General features: G+C 42.2%; 2 protein-coding genes across 5 annotated transcripts; both read left to right on the top strand.

Moving 5' to 3' along the window:
* Window positions 1-260: 260 nt before the first annotated feature.
* Window positions 261-6912, top strand: RIMOC1 (RAB7A interacting MON1-CCZ1 complex subunit 1). Its single transcript, XM_074994305.1, has 6 exons — window positions 261-395; window positions 840-946; window positions 1376-1522; window positions 2231-2362; window positions 4089-4200; window positions 6247-6912. Exons 1-6 carry the CDS (start codon window positions 308-310, stop codon window positions 6531-6533), a joined length of 873 nt encoding a protein of 290 aa, XP_074850406.1. The 5' UTR covers window positions 261-307; the 3' UTR covers window positions 6534-6912.
* Window positions 6913-8031: 1119 nt separating this feature from the next.
* On the top strand, window positions 8032-21329 carry FBXO4 (F-box protein 4). Of its 4 annotated transcripts, none has more exons than XR_012645787.1 (8): window positions 9792-10140; window positions 10706-10941; window positions 12294-12511; window positions 13877-13952; window positions 14507-14685; window positions 16788-16963; window positions 17611-20494; window positions 20908-21329. XR_012645787.1 is itself a non-coding variant. In XM_074995617.1 (7 exons), the coding sequence occupies exons 1-7, from the start codon at window positions 8251-8253 to the stop codon at window positions 17698-17700; spliced, it is 978 nt and encodes a 325-aa protein (XP_074851718.1). In that variant the 5' UTR covers window positions 8032-8250; the 3' UTR covers window positions 17701-21329. The 4 variants fall into 4 exon arrangements, 2 of the variants coding, with proteins under 2 accessions (XP_074851718.1, XP_074851717.1); XR_012645786.1 differs by having other exon boundaries at window positions 20877-21329; XM_074995617.1 differs by lacking the exon at window positions 9792-10140 and adding an exon at window positions 8032-8253 and having other exon boundaries at window positions 17611-21329.
* Window positions 21330-22708: the final 1379 nt, after the last annotated feature.

The following is a 22708-nucleotide window of genomic DNA, read 5'->3' as shown; positions in this document are numbered from 1 at the left end:
AGCCGCTCGCGCAGGAGGCGACGCCCCACCCAGAACGTGACCAAAGCTATTCTCCAGCCAGAAAAGTGACGCTACTCTCTCCCTAGGGCGCATGCGCTGGGACGGAATCCGCTTCCCCACCCCCCCACCGCCTCTTGAATTGACTAGGCCCGTGACTTGCACGACAAACCTGACGTGTCCGGGCTGAGTTTCGCCGCCCCCCACCCCCCCCGCCCCCGTGTCACGTGATTCTGTGAATGGGTGGTGCTAAGGTCAGGTGAGCCGGCAGCTCGAGTCACGTGCTCCAGGAGATGCTGGGGCTGCTGCGATGGCAGATGCCGCGGTGACCGCGCTGCGTCCGCGGCTGGCGGGGCTGGGGCGGAGGCTGGAGCGGCTGAGAGGCGCGGGCGGAGATGGTGAGCGAGGAGCTCTGGTCTCGGGGGCGAGTCCTGCAGAGATGGCGGCACCGTCCCCAGGGCCCCTCGCTGGAGCTCTGTGCCGCGGACTTACTCGTACTGCGCCTCTGCTTGTCCTGGGGCGAGGCTGCTTTGGGCCAGAGACTTTGCCCACTGAAAAGACAGACCTACCGGTGTGACTCCTGCCGCCCAGCCCTCAGAGCATCGGGCTAGCAGCACGTCAAACAGGGACTCTAGGTTAGCAGGCAAACGCGCCTCTGGCTTGTCACAGCGATTCACTGCTCTTCTCTTCCTGAAAACTAATGGAATATTTTAGAGGCTGGGGTTTCCCTGAGGCTGGGCCCGAGTTTCTGTCACTGCATATTGAAAGACTGTGAGGCTAATTGTAGGTTATTGCCAGATATTTTTGTGCCTTTCTAAGGAGTATTCCCCTCTCTCTTACAGATGCTTTTTTAGTGAAGGGTGCTATCTCTCTGGAGAAGTTGAAACAACTTTTTAAAGAAGATAAGGCAACTGTAAATCCTTCAGATCTTTTGCAGCTTTATACACAGGTATGGCATTTGAATGAGGTGGTGCTTTTTAAAAACAGTAAAATTTATAATGAAAGAAAAGGTGACATAGCATGGAAAGATTCCTCCATGTTCTTAGCTGCTAATAGTTTGTTTTCTGGTGGTCACACACATTTTCAGAAAATTCAGGTCATTTATGCTCTGGATCAGAGACAAGCCAGAATTAATGGAAGTTGCACCAGTATTAGAGGTAGACAAAGCTCCTTATTATGTAGATTAAAATTTAAGAATTTTAACCATATTATATGTGAACTGTAAAGTGATATTTTTCTAAAATAAATATTGTTAAAATAACTAACTTTAAAATTGTAACCTTAATCAGGTCATATTCTACCACATGTACCTTGTAATGAACGTGTTAATGGCATTGTTCATAGTGTATTTTATGCTTTGTGTTTCACCTTTTTATAGGTAGTCTTAGACATCACATATTTTGAGGAGAACCAACTTGTAGATGAGAATTTTGAAGAAGATTCTTCCTTACAGAGAGTTAAAGAACTTACTGATATTCTTTCAGAACCAGAAGTACTAGTTGAAGAAAGTAATATGCATGAAGAGGTGAGTACTGAATTATGACTAGTAGCCTTATTTGAAATGATTGGGGTTTTTAAGGAGAGAATGACACATCTCAAAAATACCGATCAGAATAAAGCAGCAGAAATGTAGCAGTTTAAAGACTAACAAAATGATTTATTTGGTGATGAGCTTTCATGGGACAGACCCACTTCATTAGATCAATTTCATTTCCAGTACTAACTGATATTTATAAGTACAGAGGACTTAAAAAAAAAAAAAATAACATGATAAATCAAATAGGATTGAACGGAGGGCGTAAGGCATGGGAGGATGTTAATTGTCCTGTCTGAAATAATTACGAGCATCAAAGGAAAGGACTCATTACAATGACTGCTTCAGGTAATTGATGTCTCTGTTCTTAATGTGTCAAATTTAAATATGTACTTTCTCTTTAAAAGGCTCTGATCTTATCCATCTATCAGAACTGACACTTGAATGATGGTCCTTTCACCATTTTTAGAAATAGCTCACTGGGCTATCAGTGGTAGTTTATACTAGTTGTGGTTCAGTCCAGGGCTCATTTCAAGAGACTTTTTTAGGCTGGCTAACCTTAAAAACAAACTCTGTGCCCTTCATATATGTTGTGGAGGTTTCTTAAAATTTTTTTTAATTTCCTAGTGCTAAAATGACTTTTTTTAATTTCTGAGTCAAATATTTCAGTTTTGGTTCACTTCTTGAGTTTTATTTCAGCTTCTTGGTGTTCTTGGTGCAGAGTTGTTAGAATGTCTATCTTGGAGACGAGGAGCTCTACTCTACATGTATTGTCACACTGTAAAAGAAAGGAAATGCTGGCTAATAGAAAACACAGACTTGTTTAAAAAGGTAAAGCCCCTTTTCTTTGCAAGCATACATCTTAACGTTTTTAATTCCAACAAGCTTCTGCTTATGAGAACTCTGATCCTCAGACAAGCTGTTTGATTTGAGTTAGATTGGAGCTGTTGACACAATCACAACAGCCACAAAATATATAAGATTTTTGAATCCACAGTTTTCTCTTCTGTCAGTGAAATGGCTCAGTTTGGATCACAGTTGGAAACTTAAGAGCAGAGGTGAAAGTGAGTGTACAGCTCTGTTAAGAACTGGCTGAGCTGTGGCCAAAGCCAGCTGGGAGCTATTTAAAGAGCTGGCAGAGACCCTGATTGCAAGAGGACAGTACTAGAACCCAGCTGGAGCTTCCCTGCCAGGAGTGGGGGGCATTCTGGCATGGCTGGAGCAACTCCAATCCACAGCATGCTATGGACAGGGATGCTCCAGCATGGCAGAGCAGCCCTGGTCCCCAGTGTGCTGCAGGTGCAGGCATTCCAGGCCAGCTGGAGCAGCCCATGTAGTGGCCCATCCAGCCACTTCACCCCGGACACACACCCAACCACTATGAATGGGAGCTGCTCTGTTTGGGCTGGAGTGTCCCCACCTGTAGCAGCCCTGTGGGGCTGGAGGAACTCCCTGCCTACAAGGGGCTACTCCAGCCCCTACTGGTTAACCATAGCCAGTAAGCCTCATCCATTTAGGATGAGGCTTGCCAATTAGACAGTTAACTATTAACATCCCTACTAAATACATATATTGCACTTGCAAACAGTGTAGGCTACTAAAGCACTTCTCAAAACTTTTACCCTTGGACACTCAGTCTACTTAGAATAATAATTTACTGAACTTTGAATCTGTTCAGTAGCCATTTGAAAAGTTTCTGAATATACTTCTTTGTATTACCAATTAGTACATAACATTTAATTTGTTTAAAATGTCAATTCAGTCTTCTTAAAAGCAATTTTTAATGGGTGGAATGATAGTCTTAACTAAAATTATAAATACAGTAAATCCCCAAAATGCACAATTTTTAGTTTTGCATAACTCACATTAACCAACTTGGCTGCCTCCGCTCTGCTCACCACCTGCATACAGCTCTGGCTCACCTCCACCAGGGAGGCAACTTCTCCCAGCTGCAGTCAAGCCCCAAGGAGGCAGCAGCCATAGGCACTCCCAGCCCCTGTTCAAATCCTCTGTGCATGCCTCCATTTCAGTCCTGCCCTAACCCACCCCAGGCTTAATCCCCCTGTCCCACCCCCTCCTATGGTGCCAACCCACCACCAGGCTTAACCCTCCCCAACTGCTCACCCCCAACCCCAGGACTTACATTCAAAAAGGAGCTCCAGGTGCTTCTGCTGTTTCCACAGCTGCAGAATGTGCATTCCACCATGGGGAGAAAGCTCTCTTTTCCCCCCCCTGACCGACTTACGTGAAATTCAGGTTACACAAGCATGCATGGGAACATAAGCCTCATATGAATGAGGATCTACTGCACAGCAATATAATATGGCTTGTGTTAGATATTTGAACACAAAAAGATGGAAAAACAGTAATTCCATGAATGTGACTCTCCATGCATTTTAAAAAATGATTTTTGCCTTTAAAATTGTAGTCTTATTCTTTTGCTTTATATAAGTATTTGAGACACATTTAATTTAAAATAATTCTGATTAGAATTTATTACAATGTATTTAATTTGTGTGCTGTTCTAACACCTAATTTCATTATAATTTATATTCAGTGTCTTAACGATGGAATCCATTATTTACTGAAGATGCTAAGGTTTAGATGCCCTACTCAGCTGAATGATGTCTCATTTCAGGACACAAACACAGCTAGACTGCTCAGTGAAGGTAAATTACTCCCTGTCCTTTCATAAGATCCTGTACTACATCATTTCTAAAAAAGGCAGGGTGAACTTCACTCATACTGAGATTCTATGCCCTGTTAAAATAGTCCTCTTTTCCTGTTCTGAATTGTGTATGTGAGGTCAGGAGGGTGGAGAGGGAAAGAATAAGATGGTTAACTGTAAATTCATCCGAAGAAAATGAACATCTGATTGATGTAGTTATGGAATACAAAGCCTTTCACATGTAGGTCATCTGATGTAGATTATCAATGCCCAAAAGTTAGTAGCATCTGAAGACAGCTTGGTTGCCAGTATGTTTTGCGATATGTCCAGTTCTCTGTATTGTCAACAGCATGAACCCACCATAATTATTGTTAAGTGTTACCATGCTGGTAGTCTCTGCAGTCATGTTTAGGATTAAATAGACATGGGCAATTAACAGTGTTCTGTGGTAGAGAGGGTACTTCAAGAACAGGGCTGAGTCACAGTAGGTAGAGTTGGAACATTTTTTACTGTCCCTGCCAATGTTCTTTGGTGTTATAATCATCATTATTGCTATTGGTACTTTTTATCTGAGGCATAAAAACTGTGTTTAATTTCACCACCAATCCAAAAAGCACAATCTGTTGAACACAATAACATGTTCAAAAAAAAAAAAAAAGTCACTGCTCTAAATTCATGGGCTTCTTAAATGAATTAAGCAAATTCAAACAGGGAATATTTTGGTGCCAAGATTAGATAGCCAGGGCTTTCAGGCTAGTCCAGTCTTGTCATAAACAGTTCACTTGCTATAAAGGAGGAAGTGTTAATAGAACTTTATCTTATAATCATGGTCTCTTCACTTCTTTAATGTTGTTTTTTTTTAAAAGGCCCTGGATGGCTACTTTTGGCACTGTGTACAAATGGCAAATGCTGAGGGTACTGATACTAGTGGAGAGTGTTTGTTTTTTTTTTTTTAAATCTCACCTGTAGCTGAGGAAGTGGAGAAAAGTTTCCGTATAGCTATTTAAATAATCCTCTGCCTCAGATACTATGGTGCTTCTATAGTGACATGCTGCATTTTTTATAAACCATTGGGATAAACACTATTTGACAGAAAATTGTATATGGCAAAATCAGTACAGTAAACCCTCGAGATAAATGACTGCTGCCCTGACAGGAACGGTTTCCTGTCAGAGGCAGCTCTTGTCCCCGAGAGGAGCAGTGTTTCCTTGCTCCTGTCAGGGATGGCAGCTTGACTTGCTGCTGCTGCTGCCGCCACAGGAAACCACTGCTGTCAGGGTGCTGTGCCTGACAGGCATGGTTTCCCATTCCCCAGAGTGGCTGGGAGCTGGGAACCAGGCGGTAGCCTGGCTCCCCTCTGCTTGCAGCACTGGGAAACTGAGCAGGGCAGCAGTCCTAGTTAGTTTCCTGGCTCCAAGGAACGGAGGGGAGCCAGGAGCCAAGCTGCCTCTGGTTTCTGACTCTCCTCCACTGGCTGAAGCCAGGAAGCTGACAAGGCTGCTGCCTGCTTAGTTTCCCCTCTCTGCAAGGGGAGGAGAGTTAGGCTGGCCCTGGCTCCCTGCCACTCTGGGAGCCAGGAAATTGACCAGCCCTGGTGAGATTATTAGTTTTCCAGCTCCTGCAAGCCCAGAGGAGTCAGGAATCAGGTTGGAGCCTGGTTCCTGTTTCCTCTCGACTTGCTTGAAAATTCGAGTTACACAGGAGGAAGTGGGGTGGGGGTTTGGTGTTCTAAAAATGTAATCCCCCATGTAATGTGAGGGTTTACTGTATTAAAATCCGTCTTATTGAAAGGTAGAGTGGACAGAATAATGAACTAAGGTTTAGACCTGGGGTCTCTTAGAACAGTTGCTGTGGGGGGACTTCAGGCAAGTTACTTCACTGCTCTGCATTCCTCTGTGAAATGAGGATAATGATACTTAACTGCCTTTTGTAAAATTCTTAAGAGCTGTTGAAAAGCACTAAGTTAATGATTTGTTTTAAAAAGCATCATTAATGGGGGGAATAGATGTCATGTTACCCAGAGTCTTGAATTCTAATTGTTTTGCAGGTATATTCAGTGATACCCATGTACTGGCCATGATGTACATTGGAGAAATGTGTTACTGGGGCCTGCAGCACTGTGGAGAAGAAAAGCCTGGAACTCATGAAATGGATTCTGACTCTCATACCAAACTGTATTGCAGCTTACATAGTGCAGTGCTGGATTTCCGAGATGTAGGAGAAAAGATGTTAATGAAATATATAGCTGTATGTGAGGGACCCTTAAAAGGACAAGCCTGGAATACTTCAAATGCAAAACTAATTTTGGACTACTTCAAGAAATTCCACAACTAGCCTAATTAACTGGTTATTAATCATTCTTCACAAGAAAGTCTCAGTATATGAAGAACACAACTAGAAAGATGAACATTAAATTGAGACAAAACCATATTAAAACCTCAGTAGTATGACTTTTTTTTTTCTTGTGAAGTTGGGAGTTTTATAGATGCAGTTCTGAAAGTTTGGGAAGAACTACTATTTTGGATCAAAATGGACAATGTATGGAGCCTCCAGTCAATCAAATTGCCTACCTTCTCAATATTAACTTCCCACAAGGACGAATGTGCAGGTCTGCAATCACTGATAAATATGATAGCAAAGAACTGCTGTATAAGGGATGCCATCTAGACATGTCAGAAAATAATTATCACATAAGCAATAAAAGTGAGATGTAATTATGGCTTTAGGTACTGTTGCTAAAATCCTTTCCTAGCACAGGTCATAGGTAAAAGGCCTTTCTGGTGTTGGGAAGCAGGCCTGAGGTTGTTTCTAAAGAAGTGCTAGGCTTAGCTACAGCTTTTCCTGCTATAGGGATGCCTCAGCTGAAGCCCCTGCTCACAGAGCAGCAGCCAGCGTTGCTCCTCTTGCGTTGCAGTTAATAAGTATGACTGTAAGAAAGTGCTGCTATAAGAAATTGCTACTGGCTGTAGCAGAGTCTGACAGGAAGCCATTCTATGCATGGTAGCTATACATGACTGCTCCTGTAGGATTGTGCTCCTAGTAAGTTACTGATATGCATGAGAGAACAACAAGAAGTCTTGTGGCACCTTATAGACTAACAGATACTTTGGAGCGTAAGCTTTCCTGGGCAAAGACCTGCTTCATCAGATGCATGGGGGCGGGGGGTGTTTCAGAGGGGTATTTAAAGAGTGGGGTCCCAGTAAGAGGGAGGGCCAGAGCTGCATCTGATGAAGCGGGTCTTTGCCCAGGAAAGCTTATGCTCCAAAGTATCTGTTAGTCTATAAGGTGCCACAAGACTTCTTGTTCTCGAAGCTACAGATGAACACAGCTTCCTCTCTGATAAGTGATAGGCATAAGAAACTGCTATTGAAAGACATTGCTCCTGGGTTGTAGCACAGCCTTACAGGGAACAGTTATATTGGCTGCAGTGTGTGTGAAAGGCTCTCTGTAGTAATGCGTTACCAGTTGCACTTACAATATTCCACAAAATGTCTGGATAGTTGAACTCCCTCTGTTACTATATGAACATAAGATTATTTGCCGTCTTGTCCTACTTGGCTATAAACTTCTAGCTGATGCCTACAGATAACGGTTTAACAGTTTATTACACTGTTAAACCGTTATCTGTAGGCATCAGCTAGAAGTTTATAGCCAAGTAGGACAAGACGGCAAATAATCTTATGTTCATATAGTAACTGAGTATTTGTTTTGGACTAGCTGTACAAATTAGCTGTACAAATGGGACTAGCTGTACAAATTAGAGTAGTTCTAGGAATCTAGGATGTCTCCCTGCTGCAAGTAACGGATTCCTGCAGGTAGCAGTTTCTTACACTTAGGTCATGTCTACACTAGACACGAGAGTCAACTGCAGATAAGTGACTTTTAGCTATGTCAATTGTGTAGCTAAAATCAACATATCTATGTCTGTATTAACAGGAAAGCTGACAGGAACATGTCTCCCTTCAGCATTCCTTACCCACCTTGTGGGAGGAGCACAGTGGTCACAAAATCAAGACCTGCAAAATCAAAGCCCTGAGCTGGTTGATCTTCCATGGTAATGTAGATTAAGCTTAATAGTAGCATTAACTTGTTTCCTGTGGGAATTCACGATTTGTAGGAGGGAGACATAATGAATGGCTATCACTGGCAGTTATGGGAACTTTTGGGGCTGTTCTTATGTGTTGACTTGTGCCTAATTTGCTAAAATTTGACAAGTGGTGTGGGATGGAGGCATAATGTGTTCACACTTCAAATGACCATTTGTGAATTCTTTCTAGTGGGATGCCCAACACAAAGAGGGTAATTTAAACTCTTAGTTTACGTGGCTTGCCTTCAGTAGTTTTCTATGCTGGCAGGATCTCTGACCATTGGTGTCTGTGGTAATGGATCAAGCAGCAGTATGAAAGTCTTTATGAAGAAGCAGGTGTGAGTTTTAGCTGTTTTATGTTGAACAGTATCATTAAAGGCTTCTCTCTCTTCATTCAGTTGTGAAAGCATCAGCTCACACAGCTGTGGGGAAGGTAGGCAGAGAAGGCGGCAGCTAGGGTGGAATGGAACTGTGGGTCAGGGTTGTGATTTGCAGGCAGAGTTGGGGGTAGATGGTGTGGGGCTGGGTGTGAGGGCTGCAGAGTATGTGAAATCCATCCCTAGGAGGACCTGGGGCTCAGATGTCAATCCACTTAGACATTTGATGCTCTGGCAGAGGCATCTTGGGGTTGCACGTGTGTTCATTATATTTGGAAGGGCAACATTTAACTGGGTTCAACAAAGAATTAGATCAGACCCTCAGCCTGAGTTCATCTTGACAAGATAATCAGGGGTGCATCACCATGCTCAAGGGTCTGCAACCTGCAGCGGCGGAGCTGCGTGCAGCTCCAACTGCTGCTGCTGCTGGCACTTGAAGCTGTGGCGGCTGCCACTGCTTAAACAATGCCTGCAGTTAAAATGGAGTTTAGTTTTTTAAAGTGGTGGCAGCCTTGGGAGCCCCTGAGCAGTCAAACAGCAGGGCAGGGGGCCCAGGAGGAGAAAGCTGGCAGGGAGCTGCACTGTGTGTACGTGGTGGGGGAGGGGAAGGCCTGCAGGAGAGCTGAGGGGAGGGAGCAACACAGCCAACGTGGCAAGTATAGTAAGAGAGGAGTAGCTGCGTTCCTCTATTCTAATAAAACTAACCAGCAGTCATGGACCACTGTAGTTTGTCTTTAAAGTGCTCCAGGACTGCTGCTCAGAATCCACCCCCGGCCAGCCTGAAAGAGGAAATAAACCAAACTCTCCACCCCACTCTTTTTCCAGCACAGGTGCCTCAGTCCCCCGGGGGTAATTGTTACCCCTGCTGCCCGCGCAGGGGCTTTGCCCCTTGTTCCCCTCCAGCAGCGCTTCACCGCGGGGCTTAGCTACTGCGCCCCCACCCCGAGCTGCTTGCACCCTGCCCGGCCAATGTCCTGCACCCTCGGCGGCGCTTGTGCACGCAAGCAGGCAAGACCCAACCCCGCCGGGGGCGGGCGCAGAGAAGAGCAGCGGCGTCACCAGTTACTGGGCAGGTTCGGTTCAGCTGCGCCTGCTCAATACGCGCAGGGGGGCGGAGCTACTCCTCACCCACGCCGCTGGCCTCTGCTGCAGGCGCGGGGCGGAGCAGCTGCCACCGTCTGTTCCTTCCCCACCCCACCTCACCCAGGTAGCCGGAGGCTGGGAGCGCGGCGCCGGGCCAGGCCTCGAGCACCGGCTGCTTGCCGAGCGAGCAGCGCCACGGGTTTTTCCGGCGGGCGAGGCAATGGCAGCAGGCCAGGCCGGGGACTGGGGCCGCCTGGAGTCCGCCCTGCGCAGCAGCCTCCGCCTGCTCGGGGACAGGTGGGCCCGGAGGCCGAGGCCGCGCGCCGGACAGGCGGCAGCAGCTGGCGGCATCGAGGCGCCCGGCCAAGAGGTTTGCGCCCTGCAGACGCTGCCGGTGAGTGGGTGGGGGGAGCTGCCTCCTGCCGGGCTCGCTCCGGCTCTTCCGTCCCCAGTCCATGCGCTGCGCAGCTGTGGGAGGCTACCACGCGTCACAGGCGTGCCCATGTTATTCCGACACGCCCTCGTGCCGTGCCCTCCAGGGCCTTTTAATTCAGCAGATAAAGGCGTTAAAAAAACTCCAGGGGCTGGAAACACAGGTCGTCAAAGTTTCAACGGCGGGGGCGGGGGGTAAGGAGCAAAATTTTAAGCAGTGGTGTTAGTAATTTGGAGTCTAATACCAGATACGACGTCTTTTAACACTGTACTCTAGTTCAGCTGCACACCCGTGGGTTAAATGCAGGAATCAAGCACAATTTATTGCCCAAGTTATGCAGGAAGTCAGGCATAGTCCCTTTTTGGCTTTATAATATAGTGATCTGGGTTTTTTTATATATTTGTGTGTACACACACACACACATACACTTTTGCATAAGAATGCTTTTGCCCTTATTTTCCCACCTAATCTCTTATATTTGCGTTGATCCCAGGTCATTAAAACTGCTCTTCTTTATTTTTTTCAGATTGATGTGCAGTTATACATTATGTCATTTCTCTCACCCCAAGACCTGTGCCACTTGGGAAGCACAAATCAGTATTGGCATCTAGCTGTGCGGGATCCGTTGTTATGGCGATATTTTCTCCTGCGGGATCTCCCATCTTGGTCTTCTGTTGACTGGAAATCACTTCCAGATGTGGAAATCTTTAATAAATCCTTTTCTGAACTAAATGATAATGCATTGTATGATTACATGACAATGTAAGTATTTTACTTTTGTTGTGTATACAGCAGTGTAACGCATCCCAAGCCCATATTCTAAAGCCACAACTCTGCTGGTCTGATTACAAGAAAATATTACTTGTCCCTTGAAGTGGCTTTGCAAATAAAATGCATTTCTAGTTCCTTTGAAAGTAAGTTTCCAATTATGTAACAGTTCTGTCAGTTCTTTGTTTGGAATTGAATAGGAACGCAAGAATATTGCAAAGGATTTAAAAGAATTTTGCATATGATACACATCCAACACCACAGGAGCGCAAGCGCCTCACAATAGCAGCTAGTTAGTCAGACCACAGCATGTGATAATAAAAAGTGTGCTGGGGGAAGAGGTGGTAACCGTTTTTGTCTAGAAGATCTCAGCAAGTTTCTACTTTTAACAAAAGTATTATGTAGATAAAATGGGATTTTGGTTTTTAAAATCTTACCTGACAGATAGTAAATTGCATGAAACTCTGTACATTCAGTCAGCTGCATTCAAAGAATGTTAATGTTGCAAACTGAAGCACTGATCAATAAATCAGGTCTTGTGGGGGAAAAATTATCTAATTAGTATAATGCATATATGCAAAGGGACTGGTTTAAGATTGTCCAGGCAACTTTAATTTTGGTATTTCCTAATTTTTGCATCTTGAATTGAATTTTTGCATCCTGATCCTTAATGAAGTTTTTATTGGTAGGGAGAGGGACAGAGGATACAAGTTCATAATTTAAAATTGGCAAAAAAAAATCTGATAGACCAGCACGGGCAATAGATGGTGTTCGCTTATATGTGGCTCAGCCACTGGAGGGGGAATGAAACACGTACTTTGCCAGATCTGTGCTTTTGTTGCTGTTTGCTGGCAACAGAGGAATGTAGATGCTCAGGATTCCTGGGTTCGGTTCTAGGCTCGGTGTTCAAGGGGCCACAGATTATTTTATCACTGTGCTCCTTTTCTGTTCTTTTTATCCTGGCTCTTGCCACTTTCCCACTGTACTCTGTTCAGCTCTCTTCTACTGCCTTCTTCCCCCTACACATTTACATACTTTTCCCTATCCCCTGTCTCTGCGGCTGTCCACCTCACTACTCTTCTGGTGCTCCCCATCCTCTGGCTTCTGCATCTTCCTCTCCTGAGTACCAATCCAACGCCTTACCCACAACAGCATTTCTTACTGGTCTGAGACTTCTAATTTATTAACATACAGTATGTATCAGTTAACAACTCTGTCATCACTAACGGGATTGAGATGAATCAACAACCAACTAGTAAAACACATTCAAGACCTCATTTGGTTGACAATAATTAAGGTCTCCTCTGTATTTTGTGTTCATTTCTAATTATATCAATTTTACACAGATACAAAAAGAGCTGTCCTCAAAGTAGACGTTTGAAATCAAGCCGTCCCATGTATGGGGCTGTGACTTCCTTTTTGCAATCGTTGGTCATGCAAGCTGAACCTCGCTTTGCCCTTTTTGGACCAGGTTTAGAAGAATTGGATGAATCTTTGGTGCAAAGAATGATGACTTGCCCAGAAATTTTGCATATAGCTTCCTTACCTCAAAGACAAATCCATGGTAATAGTCTGTTGTTTATTTGAAAACACGTTCTACAAGGGAAAAGGTGCTCTTTATACCTCCCTCTAAAACAAATATTAGTTTTATAGATTGTGTCATGCAAGCGGTCAGACTAGATGATCGCAAAGGCCCCTATTGGTCTTAGAATTTATTAATCTAAAACTGGGTTTTCTCTCTGTGGCTGATTAGAGGAATTGGGTGTTATTGTAGAATAATAAGTATTTGGGGCAAAATCTTGGCACCTTAAAGTCAGTGAAAAAGCTCAATGGAAATTAATAGGAGAGATGTGTCAAGATTTTATCCTTGGGTTTTGGTCCAGAGCTTAGAGTCGAGCATCCTCTAATCATGGCTAGGTCTTGAACCCAGCTTTCTTTAGCTGATATTAAAACTTTTAAAAAGTACGCTGTTGCTTGATTTCCTGTGCTTTATACAAGAAAACAAAAAGTGGATGAAAAGAATCCTATTTCCTACCATAATGTTTTCCTTGAACCTAATTTACATATGATTGTTCTTTTTAATATAGGTATTTTATTACCAATCACCTAGGAAAATGGTAGCAGCTTGTTCATTGATTTAACATTATGGCCATGTCTACACTTGGCCAAGATGATAATGGCCAAATTGGAGAATACTAATGAGGCGCTGAAATAAATATTCAGCACCTCATTAGCATGCTGCCGGCCACGGCACTTCGAAAGTGCCACATTTTGATCACGTGTGGCTCGTCTACATGGGGGCCTTTTTGAAAGGACCCCACAAACGTCAAAATCCCCTTATTCCTAGCAGCTGCAGTTTCCCCTCACTCTAAAACAGAGTACAAAAACCAAACTCACTTGATTGTGAGTCTCTGACTTACGTATTCATAACTGAAATGGAATAGTGAGGTTGTGCTCACGTGTAGTTCATGCAAATACTCATTCTTAGTGCAGTTATTCTCCCCTTTCCTTCTGTCGTATGTCACGCTTGTTGCATCTTGCTTCAATTATGTGTAAGACATTTTGGCTATGAACTTAATGTGTGATTTAAGAATAGGAATCACAGGAGAGCTTGATTCTGATTGAGACATCTAAGTGTTTCTGCAGTACAAATTTTAAATAACTTATTTAGGTACCTGAAATAATTGAAAATGACATCCAAACTTTTATAGCAATACTGAATTAAATTCATGTCATCTCAGTCTGGTCAAGTTAGTGTGTGTTTGAAGTCACATTCTGACATAGTGAATATATTTTCTTGTAATACAGAGATATGTTTGTTTTAAATGTATCCATTTTATAATTTTTATGGATTTTTAAGCCTTTGGCTTTAGATGTCTCAAACTACTGAATTTTTTGATATCCTAAATTTATTTCATTCCTCTTGTAGGGATTGGCTCGGGCGTCAGTTTTCAATTTAATAACCATCAAAAATTCAATATTCTGACACTGTATTCAACAACCAGGTAAGGTGTGTTCTCTGCAAAAGTAAATTTGAGTATTCTTAGTTATTTCAGCTTTTTCTCCTGATTTCAATCACTGATTTATTTTGGATATACAGTACTTAATTATTTCTGTGGATGGACATCTCTTGTAAATTACATCAATTGCCACAGCATGATATTTTTTCATTCACAAATTGTGTGAAGAAAGTAGGCCGTGGGATTTTTTTTTTTTTTTTTTTTTTTAAATCTGGCTCAGTGTCTTGGAGCAGCCATGAATATGTGTGTGTGTGATGCATAAAGGTCAGTGTTTTTCCTTTATGTGTCTCAAACTTTATTTTGGGATTATAAGCATGAACCTTCTCGTTGGTTCATATTAATATGGGTCTTGCAGAATCAGTTAACTATGCACACAAATAGTGAAAAGATGTTTCAGGGATGAAACTTTTCAGCTTGTTTTGGCCATGCTCTCTTTCTTCTCTTTGGAGTAACTTTTTCTGTCTTCCTCTTTCCTATTCTCCTTCCAAATTAGCCTGAATAACTTTGTTAAATGTTTGGGGTGTTTTCATATTTTTCAGCATAGAAAGAAAGAGAGCAAGAACACAGCAAACTGTTACAGTCAATAAGATGTTTTACCAAGAAAACAGCGTAGAGGGAAATCAACAGACAGTACACTATAGTGTAATTGATCAAGTGAAAAAGGTGTGCCAAGTAGTTGATGGATTTATCTATGTTGCTAATGCAGAAGCTCAAAAAAGTAAGACATGTTTATTTTAATTGTTACTCATATTTTGTGGATGGTTGAGATGCTGCTAGTACATGAGAATACATTTATACTTTGAATTCTGACATTATTATTCACCTTCAGAAGTGCAGATAAAGGTACTAATGAATATGAGTAAGAATCATATTAACTTCATTTGGAGTTACGGTTTTAGGATAAACCTTGCTAACAACTGACTACTGAATTTCCCATATAATATGAGTAATATATTTCATAGAGACACTATACAGTATATTATATGCATTTTTTTTCTTACCAATAGAAGAGTTAGGTGAGATCAGTTCTTCCTTTGTGTAAATAAAGCCTTCACACTTCATCAGTAACTTTACACACACAGCAGCTGACTTCTTTGTCATCTGCTATACAGCAGCTGTCCATCTCCTGACTGGTCATTGTCTACAATGGTGACCAATCACTGTTCCTTCAGTAGTAACAGTAGTCCCTGCATTTTCATGGTATGACTTATACTCACAATTTGATCAGGTGCCTCATCTCTCTGAATTCAGCTTATGGTGATGCTACTTCTGCATTTATCAGTTCCTTCATGCAATTCTGAATTATGCAGAGTGGTACTTTAATTGTATGTGATATCAGGGGAATGGTTTAATAGTTACTGCGCTCTGTTGCATCCTCTTTCTTTGTGAAACCAGAAAGATTCTTTTCTTCTAATCTTTCTTTCAATTTCTAATCATCCACATGTAATTGCAAATTTTCCACAAGAGTGATGTCATGGTCTCCAATTCCTTCTAGCAACTCTGCTGGTACATTATTTACTACTGCTTCCTTTCCAAACTTCATTTTCATGATAACATGCTCTACTTCTTCTCAGAGCCCCGGTTCCATGCTCTTTTCTGTCATCCTGTGTCATGAGTGGCACTGTGATCTGAATCACCTCCAATAAGAATTACCATTATCTCTTTTTTACCATGCACTGTCACTGGTATAACATTTTGGTAAGAGACTTGACGACTGTGTGCGCACCTTTTTATTATTATTCTCCTTATGATTCTAAAATTCCTTACATTTTGCCCTGATATATTCACTCTGGTCTACTATACCTTTGGCTCTCTCTGCCCAATTACTTGTATTGTCTCCACTGTTCTTCGGTCTCCAGTTCACTCTTTACCATGCTGTTATTTTTATGAGCTCAGACACCTTTTCGAATAACCATAATGTGGTCCAACTGACTTTTTGTAACGTGTGTTTGGATGGCTTTAAGCATGATAGTTTCCATTGTATTCCAATGTTTATTTGAGTTGTTTTCTACTCTTTAAGGAGACTGTCCATTTGGGTTGTTTCCTACTCTTTAAAGAGACTAACTATTATCAAAGGGCTTCTAAAATGTCTGTAGCTATAAAGAGAATAATAATACGGTTTCTCCTAAGGTATGCATTGAAATATTAACTCATCATAGTCAGGCAGTGCTTTAACACAGAATTTTGCAATTATCTAAAGTTCTTTACTTGCTCATTTTTCATGTCATAAAGGTATAATTCTCTTTCTTTGACATAGTGTTAAGTAGTTCCGTGGTTTTTTGATTTTTGCCAATCCATTAAAAGGACGTTGAATCAGACAGATTACCTGTTGATTTCTTTAAAAATTTGTTTGTTGTGAGTACTTCAACTGGAGCAAATATTTATATTAAAGATTGTTTCTAGCATATGATTTTATTTACAGCAGATTGATAAAAGTTGTGAGGAAACATGTTCTGAATATCTTTTAGTACTGAAGGTGTGTTTACTTTTTGTTCTTTTAGCCTTCAGCCATGCTAAATAGTCTGCAGAATCATTGCCTTTTAAATGGCGGAAAAGTCAGATTGGGAAGGGAGAACTGGAAGAAGGAGGAAGATGGGGCAACACACTTCATGGAGGTTAGGAAAATGGCCTTGGCAGAAGTTAGGAAAATAGGCTGTTGTGACTTTTTAGTTTTTATCGCTTGGAAGATACTCGAATAACTACATTGATCTGTATCCTCCTAAGAACCAAGGTAGAAGAAAATGTAATGAAGATGAGTTTTTGATTATGTATGGTGATGTTTGTATATAGTCTAATACTCATGTGCAAACTGTCTTCTAGAGCACGACCGTCAGGATGAATTTGCTCATATTTTGGCAATGATAGATCCAGCTCTGGGGCCTCCAAACAGACCTGTGCTTGTTTTGTCTTGCATCTCTCAAGTTGATATTAAAAGAATCCCAAGTGTTTATATGGCACATCAGCTGCAATTATGTCTGCTAAGACAACCATGGATGGTATGTTCACTTCTTAAAATATTTTTCTTTTTACTCCATTCTCTTTTTTTATTTTCTTGTGAGTGAGCAGTAATGTTTGAAGTAGATTTTAAATGTTAGTGGAACGCTGTAGCTAAAGGAGAACTGACAGGCCAAAAAGCCTCAATACAGACTTCTCTTTGCCTTCATAAGGAGAATATTGGAAGGAGTTTTTTGTGTATTTTTAAAATGTACTGCTGTTACTTTAGAACACTAAACAATAAAAATATCTTAGAATTCACAATCTATGTGAAATTGTGAAGTTTGAAACTGTTTCCGCAAAAGTTATAAAAAGAATTTCAAATAACTGGTGAGTCAGTTGATAGTGTGAAGGAAGTAAGGTGTCACAAAATAGGAGAGGGTAGGACTAAGAGAAAATGCTATAGGAAGTCAGTAACGTACAGCTTGTCTAATGTCTGTCTCTGCTGATCCTTTCAATAGTACTGTTTCCTTTTTCCTAATTTACTCTATGAAACATGTATTATTTAAGGGGTTTGGAAGCCAGGGACAAAACGGGAACATTTGACTTTGGATTTTTAAGAACAAATATGGAATGTTAATTTGATATCTGTATACCCTCTATGTATGTCCATCTGCTGCACTAACATCTGCCATTCTTGGTTTTACAGGTGCAAGACACTGTAGCTGCTACTTTAAGTGGGCTGTTAAGTGGAATGGAGTGGATACTAGGAGAAGCTGAATGTAAAAATGCACAATGATCAAACTAGCTACATGGAATTAATCTTTTGCAAAGAGTATGAAGTGAACATTTTGTCCAGATGTGATACTGACAGAGAGGAGATTTAAAAAGCAGCGCCCCTCCCATTGTTGCAAATATTTTAATAATCAACATTCTTCCAGATATAGACTTGAATTATAACTGCAAGCAAGTTTGAATGGATACCAACACTTGACAAAGAAATGGGTTTGATTTTTTTTTTTTTTAAATTTTAGGTTCTTTATAATGCCTTTCATTCTGCACATGTTCTGTACTATAAACCATTCTCCAAATCTTTTACCTTTTAATTAGCTTAGTGCCAGCATACCTCTCTTAACTAAGTATGTCATGCCAGATTTATGAAGCATAGTACATGGAGGGCCCTGACAACATAGCTAGCCATCTCCTATGTAATGTATTCCTTAAATGGCCAGCAGAAGAAGTGACATGCCACATTCCACAATGTGCATTTAACTAATTATCTGTTGTACCAGATTTCCTGAAAGGTATACTTTGTATGTGTTCCAATCACTGATCTCGGTGTAACTTCCAAAAAGGGAAAAAAGGCTCTCTCCAGCAGCATTGTTTACGGAAAAGAGGTAAACTTGAAGGGGAACTGTTAGCTTAGACCACAAATTTTTAACACAAACATTTGGTTGTTTTTTTCCCCTTCCCATTTGTGCTTTTCCTGTCAATGGAGGTTAAAGTCGAGCTGTGTCTGCTTTCTGCTACAGCAATAATATTCTGAGTTTGACATCCATCTGTTGCTATGGGAGCACATGTCCTATTTCACCGTTATGATATCCTGATTATAATCTAGTAGGTAGAGACATTATCTGCTAGGCTGTCAGCTGGCAAACCTGTATACAAATAATTTTGGTGGCTATGAAATTCAGGAAAAGAAAATGTTTTGTTTTATATCATCATCTGTGGAACTGAAATATTTTTATAAAATGTAAAAAAAAAAAAACCAACCCCTTAGAATTGGAATTCATTGATACTTAAACACTTTCCTTGGCTTTTCTAGGCTCTCTGTGTATTTATATTTTTATCTCCTTGGAGTTTTTTACTCTGTTTTATAATTTTCTCTCACCTCAGGAAAACCTTCTTTCTAACCAGAAAAGCACATGCAGTGCTTAGGATGATGGCATGGTGTATACATGAGTCAAAAGGCAGCTCTCTGGAGCTAGGTCACATGCTTTCATAACATTTTTTCCATGAAACTAAGGGCAGGAGGAGCAAAGAGACACTTGAGTCTGCAGCCCTCTATGTGTGAATAGTTACCACAGTTGGCTGCAAGAGTAATTACTGTAGGATCAGAGCGAGAAGGTGTGCAGCTTTCATGGAGCCATTGTCTGCTTTACTCCATCCACTTGGATCCTACAGGGCTGCAAATCATAGAATTACCAAGAGTGGTGGGAGCCCATGGTATTAATTCTAGAACAATGTTAGAATCCTGGATTCATAGTCCTAACAGCCCCCTATCTCTGACATAGGCTTATTTCTACCAGCAGTATAAAATTAAATTTATGCCTCTTGGTTTTAGCAGAGTTGTTCAGCAACTAATGAGGGCACTCAACATTTTGGAGGCATGGGTCTTCAAGCAGAACTGTGAAAAATGAGGTTTGTGAAGAGAAAGTACAAAAATGTTCAGGTACCTGACCATACACAGCAAGTGTTCCAGAATAACTTAATCGTTCCTTCTCTCAAAGCCAAATGAACTTTACAAGTAGCCCTTACTCCCATTATCAGTCAGTGAAACATAAATAGAGTAGACCCTGACTTATGCTGGGGTTGTGTTCTTGCAGCTCCGGTGTAAGTCAAATTTCCCGCATAATGGTCAGTTTCCCAGCTCCCCACCCATCTGGGAGCCAGGTGCGGCATCTCCCTAGTTTCTCCCAGTGGATGGCTTATTTTGAATTTGGCAAACCTCATTCTACAAGGAATGGTGCATGTAGACAGGCTGTGTAGACAGGGAATAGGGGCTATTTAAAAATAAGCTATGCCAGAATAGTTTAATTCTGAAATAAGGCTGCTATGTTGATGTAGTATTTTAGCTCTGTTGTGTGTGGACACACCATTTCGGAAAAAGTGTTTCTTATTTTGGGGCTTCTCTGTAGTGTGGACACATTCAAGAATAAGCTATTCCAGATAACTCTGTAGTGTAGACATACCCTAGGAGAATGCAGTTGTTTCTGGTGTCATTGCAGCTCCCGTCATTTCATACATTGGGAAGGTTGATGCCTTTTTCCCTGCCGTACCCGCCCCAGCCCCCCCCCCTCCCATCTAGAGATGGTCCCAAGATGCAACTGGCCACCTGGGCCATTAGTCTGGCGTTCGGTGAGGCTTGACAAGCTTTGTGTGACTCTGACATGTCTTAATAGGTCAAAAATGATGCTTTTAATATTGCATAATTTATGTAACAATCACTTGTAATCACACTCTTCCCCCAGGTCCCAAGTGTGTAATATGTTGTCTTTTAAAGATGATGGATATTTCGTTTAGTGTGTGGGCTTCATAAACACCTGTGCTTTTCAGTTACAGAGAAGCAATACCTGGTCCATGGTGCTATCATTAAACTCATTTGTGCAGAAATGTGGACATAGACTAAAACAATCATGTTATTTTCATGAGGTTGGGAAGGTAACAAGTTTCATTTGGAAAAAGGAGAGAACAGCTACAAGCAATTCTGTTTTTTCCTTTGCTTTTTTTCAGAAGGTACATGAAAATGGGGAGCTTTAAAGAGAACTTGAAAAAAAAATCTTCATATTGTCCTGTATAACCTTTTATTTAATGTATGTATAACAGTAATAGCTGCTTTACATAATCAACTTGGGAAGGGGCTGGGGTCCAGAAATAGGCTGACAGCTGGGAGGGGAGCCAAGGAATGGGGCCAGAGACCAGCCAGGGAGGCTGGTCCAGGACTGCTGTGGTCCTGAGGGTGCTGGACCAGGAAGGTGCAATCTGTAGTTGTAATGGCAGATTTGAAAAATACTATTTCTTTTGTTTTTCACATGCAAATACTTGTAATCAACAATAAACTTAAAGTGAGCACTATACACTTTATTATTTAATTAAGCGGTATTCTGTTATTGTTTAATAGCGTGATTAACTTGTACAATGAATTGCAGTTTTTTAAATTGCATGATGGATACACGTTAAAATTCCCTTATCCAGCAATTTCTCATCTGGCAACATCCCTCATCAGGCAGGACAATGGATGATGCTGAACCAGAGAGCAGCCGTTGGACCCCAGCTGGGGAACCCTGGAAGCTCCACAGCTGAGAGCTAGCTGAAGCATGGAGCTCCACAGCTGAGAGCTAGCTGAAGCATGGAACCCTGCTAGCAGCCCCACAGCTCTGGGACTCCTGTGTGGCCAGAGGAACCCTGGTAGCACTCTGGCGGGGAGCCATCTGGGACTCGGAGCACCGCTGGCAGCCCCAGCCACAGGGACCCCTGCCACATAGGGGACCCCAGAAGGAGTGGGGGGGCCTGACCTCCACTCATCCGACAAATCACCTTCTCCAGGACCACTGAGGTCACAAGGGTGCCAGTGAGGGCGGTACAACCTGTAGCGATTAATTTTTTTTAATCACTTGACAGCTCTAATAAATATCTCAAAATAGTCAACCACTGAATTCTGTTGGATATCTTGGGGGGAGAATGAGTTTTGATCTACTTCTCTGGAGTGAAGCTGAACCAAAGGTGATTGTTAGAGCTTCAACCACATTTCCCTGTAGTCTGCAGCAGTAAGTCACATGCTAAAAAAGGCATTAATTGAGCACTGCATCTATTTGTCATAACTTTCAGGTTCATTCCATTACTTTCTAGAGTTTCTTCTCATCCTCATTTTGGTATTTTTTTTTGTTTGGCTAAATGATTCTGATAGATTATAGTCAGTTGAAGGTTGCATTCCTGGGCAACCTTGTATAACTCAAATTTTGTGCAAGTTGGGAGTTTCCCAGCTCCTGCCAGCAGAGGGGAGCTGGGAGCCATGCTGCCACCTGGTTCCCAACTCCCGGGGGCCAGGCAACTGAACAGTGCATGCATGTTGGTCAGTTTCCCTGCTCCTGTCAGGGGCAGCAGCCAAGAGTCAGGCTGCCATCCCTGACAGGAGCAGTTTTCCCACTCTGGTCAGGGATGGCAGCCTGACTCTCAGCTGTCCCCACTGACTGAAGCTGGGAAACTGACTAGTGCAGCAGCTGGTCAGTTTCCCCACTCCTCTGTGTGGGGAGGAGCTGGCAGCAGCTCCTCTCCCCCTCCCCCACCCCCCGCCCAAAGTCACATTAACCCAAGATATGCACAAGTCAAGTGCACGTATCTTGGCGTTCTACTGTACAATCAATTGCTTATCCATTCTTGTTCCCATCACCTAAAGTTAGAATAAGGCCAGCAGGATTTAGCTTTATAAGGTGTCTCAGCACAAAGGATTCCAAAACTCTTCGTAAATGGTACCAAAGAATTGCTTCTCCCCTTACTGAAATAGACCCTTTGTAGTGACATATGATTTCAAAATAGTTTGGCGCTGCAACTGGAATTGACATAAGAATGGCTGTATAGTTCATCACATGTCCTTCACTGGAACTGCCTGTGGATGTGGCACACAAAGAGGCAGAACTGAGCTATGTAGCCTGGAACATCGCACATCTCAGTGTGATTCAAAGGAATTGTGACTTTCTTGTCTGGCCACTGGATGTCAACCTGGTTACATGAGACGAAGTGGGTGAGGTAATAACTTTTATTGGACCGTCTACTCTCAGTAAGAGACAAGCTTTGAAGTTTTTCTTCTTCAGGATTGGAAACTAAATGTCACAGCAAAATACATGGTGTTTAGCATAATTAGCTAAAACCTATTGCAAGGGGTGGGGTGTATGGGGTGTACAGGGAGGGGTAGTACCTCTGTTGGAGGGACTTGTTGTACCCCTTTGGGGGTAGTCCATCCACTTTGGTCCCTGCTTGTCACTCAGCTCTCACTTGTGGCTTCAAGTAGCTGCAGCATGCTCAGCGGC

The sequence above is a fragment of the Carettochelys insculpta genome, chromosome 5 (genome assembly GCF_033958435.1).
Source record: "Carettochelys insculpta isolate YL-2023 chromosome 5, ASM3395843v1, whole genome shotgun sequence".
Lineage (NCBI taxonomy): Eukaryota > Metazoa > Chordata > Testudines > Carettochelyidae > Carettochelys > Carettochelys insculpta.
This window is presented reverse-complemented; position numbering and strand designations above follow the sequence as displayed.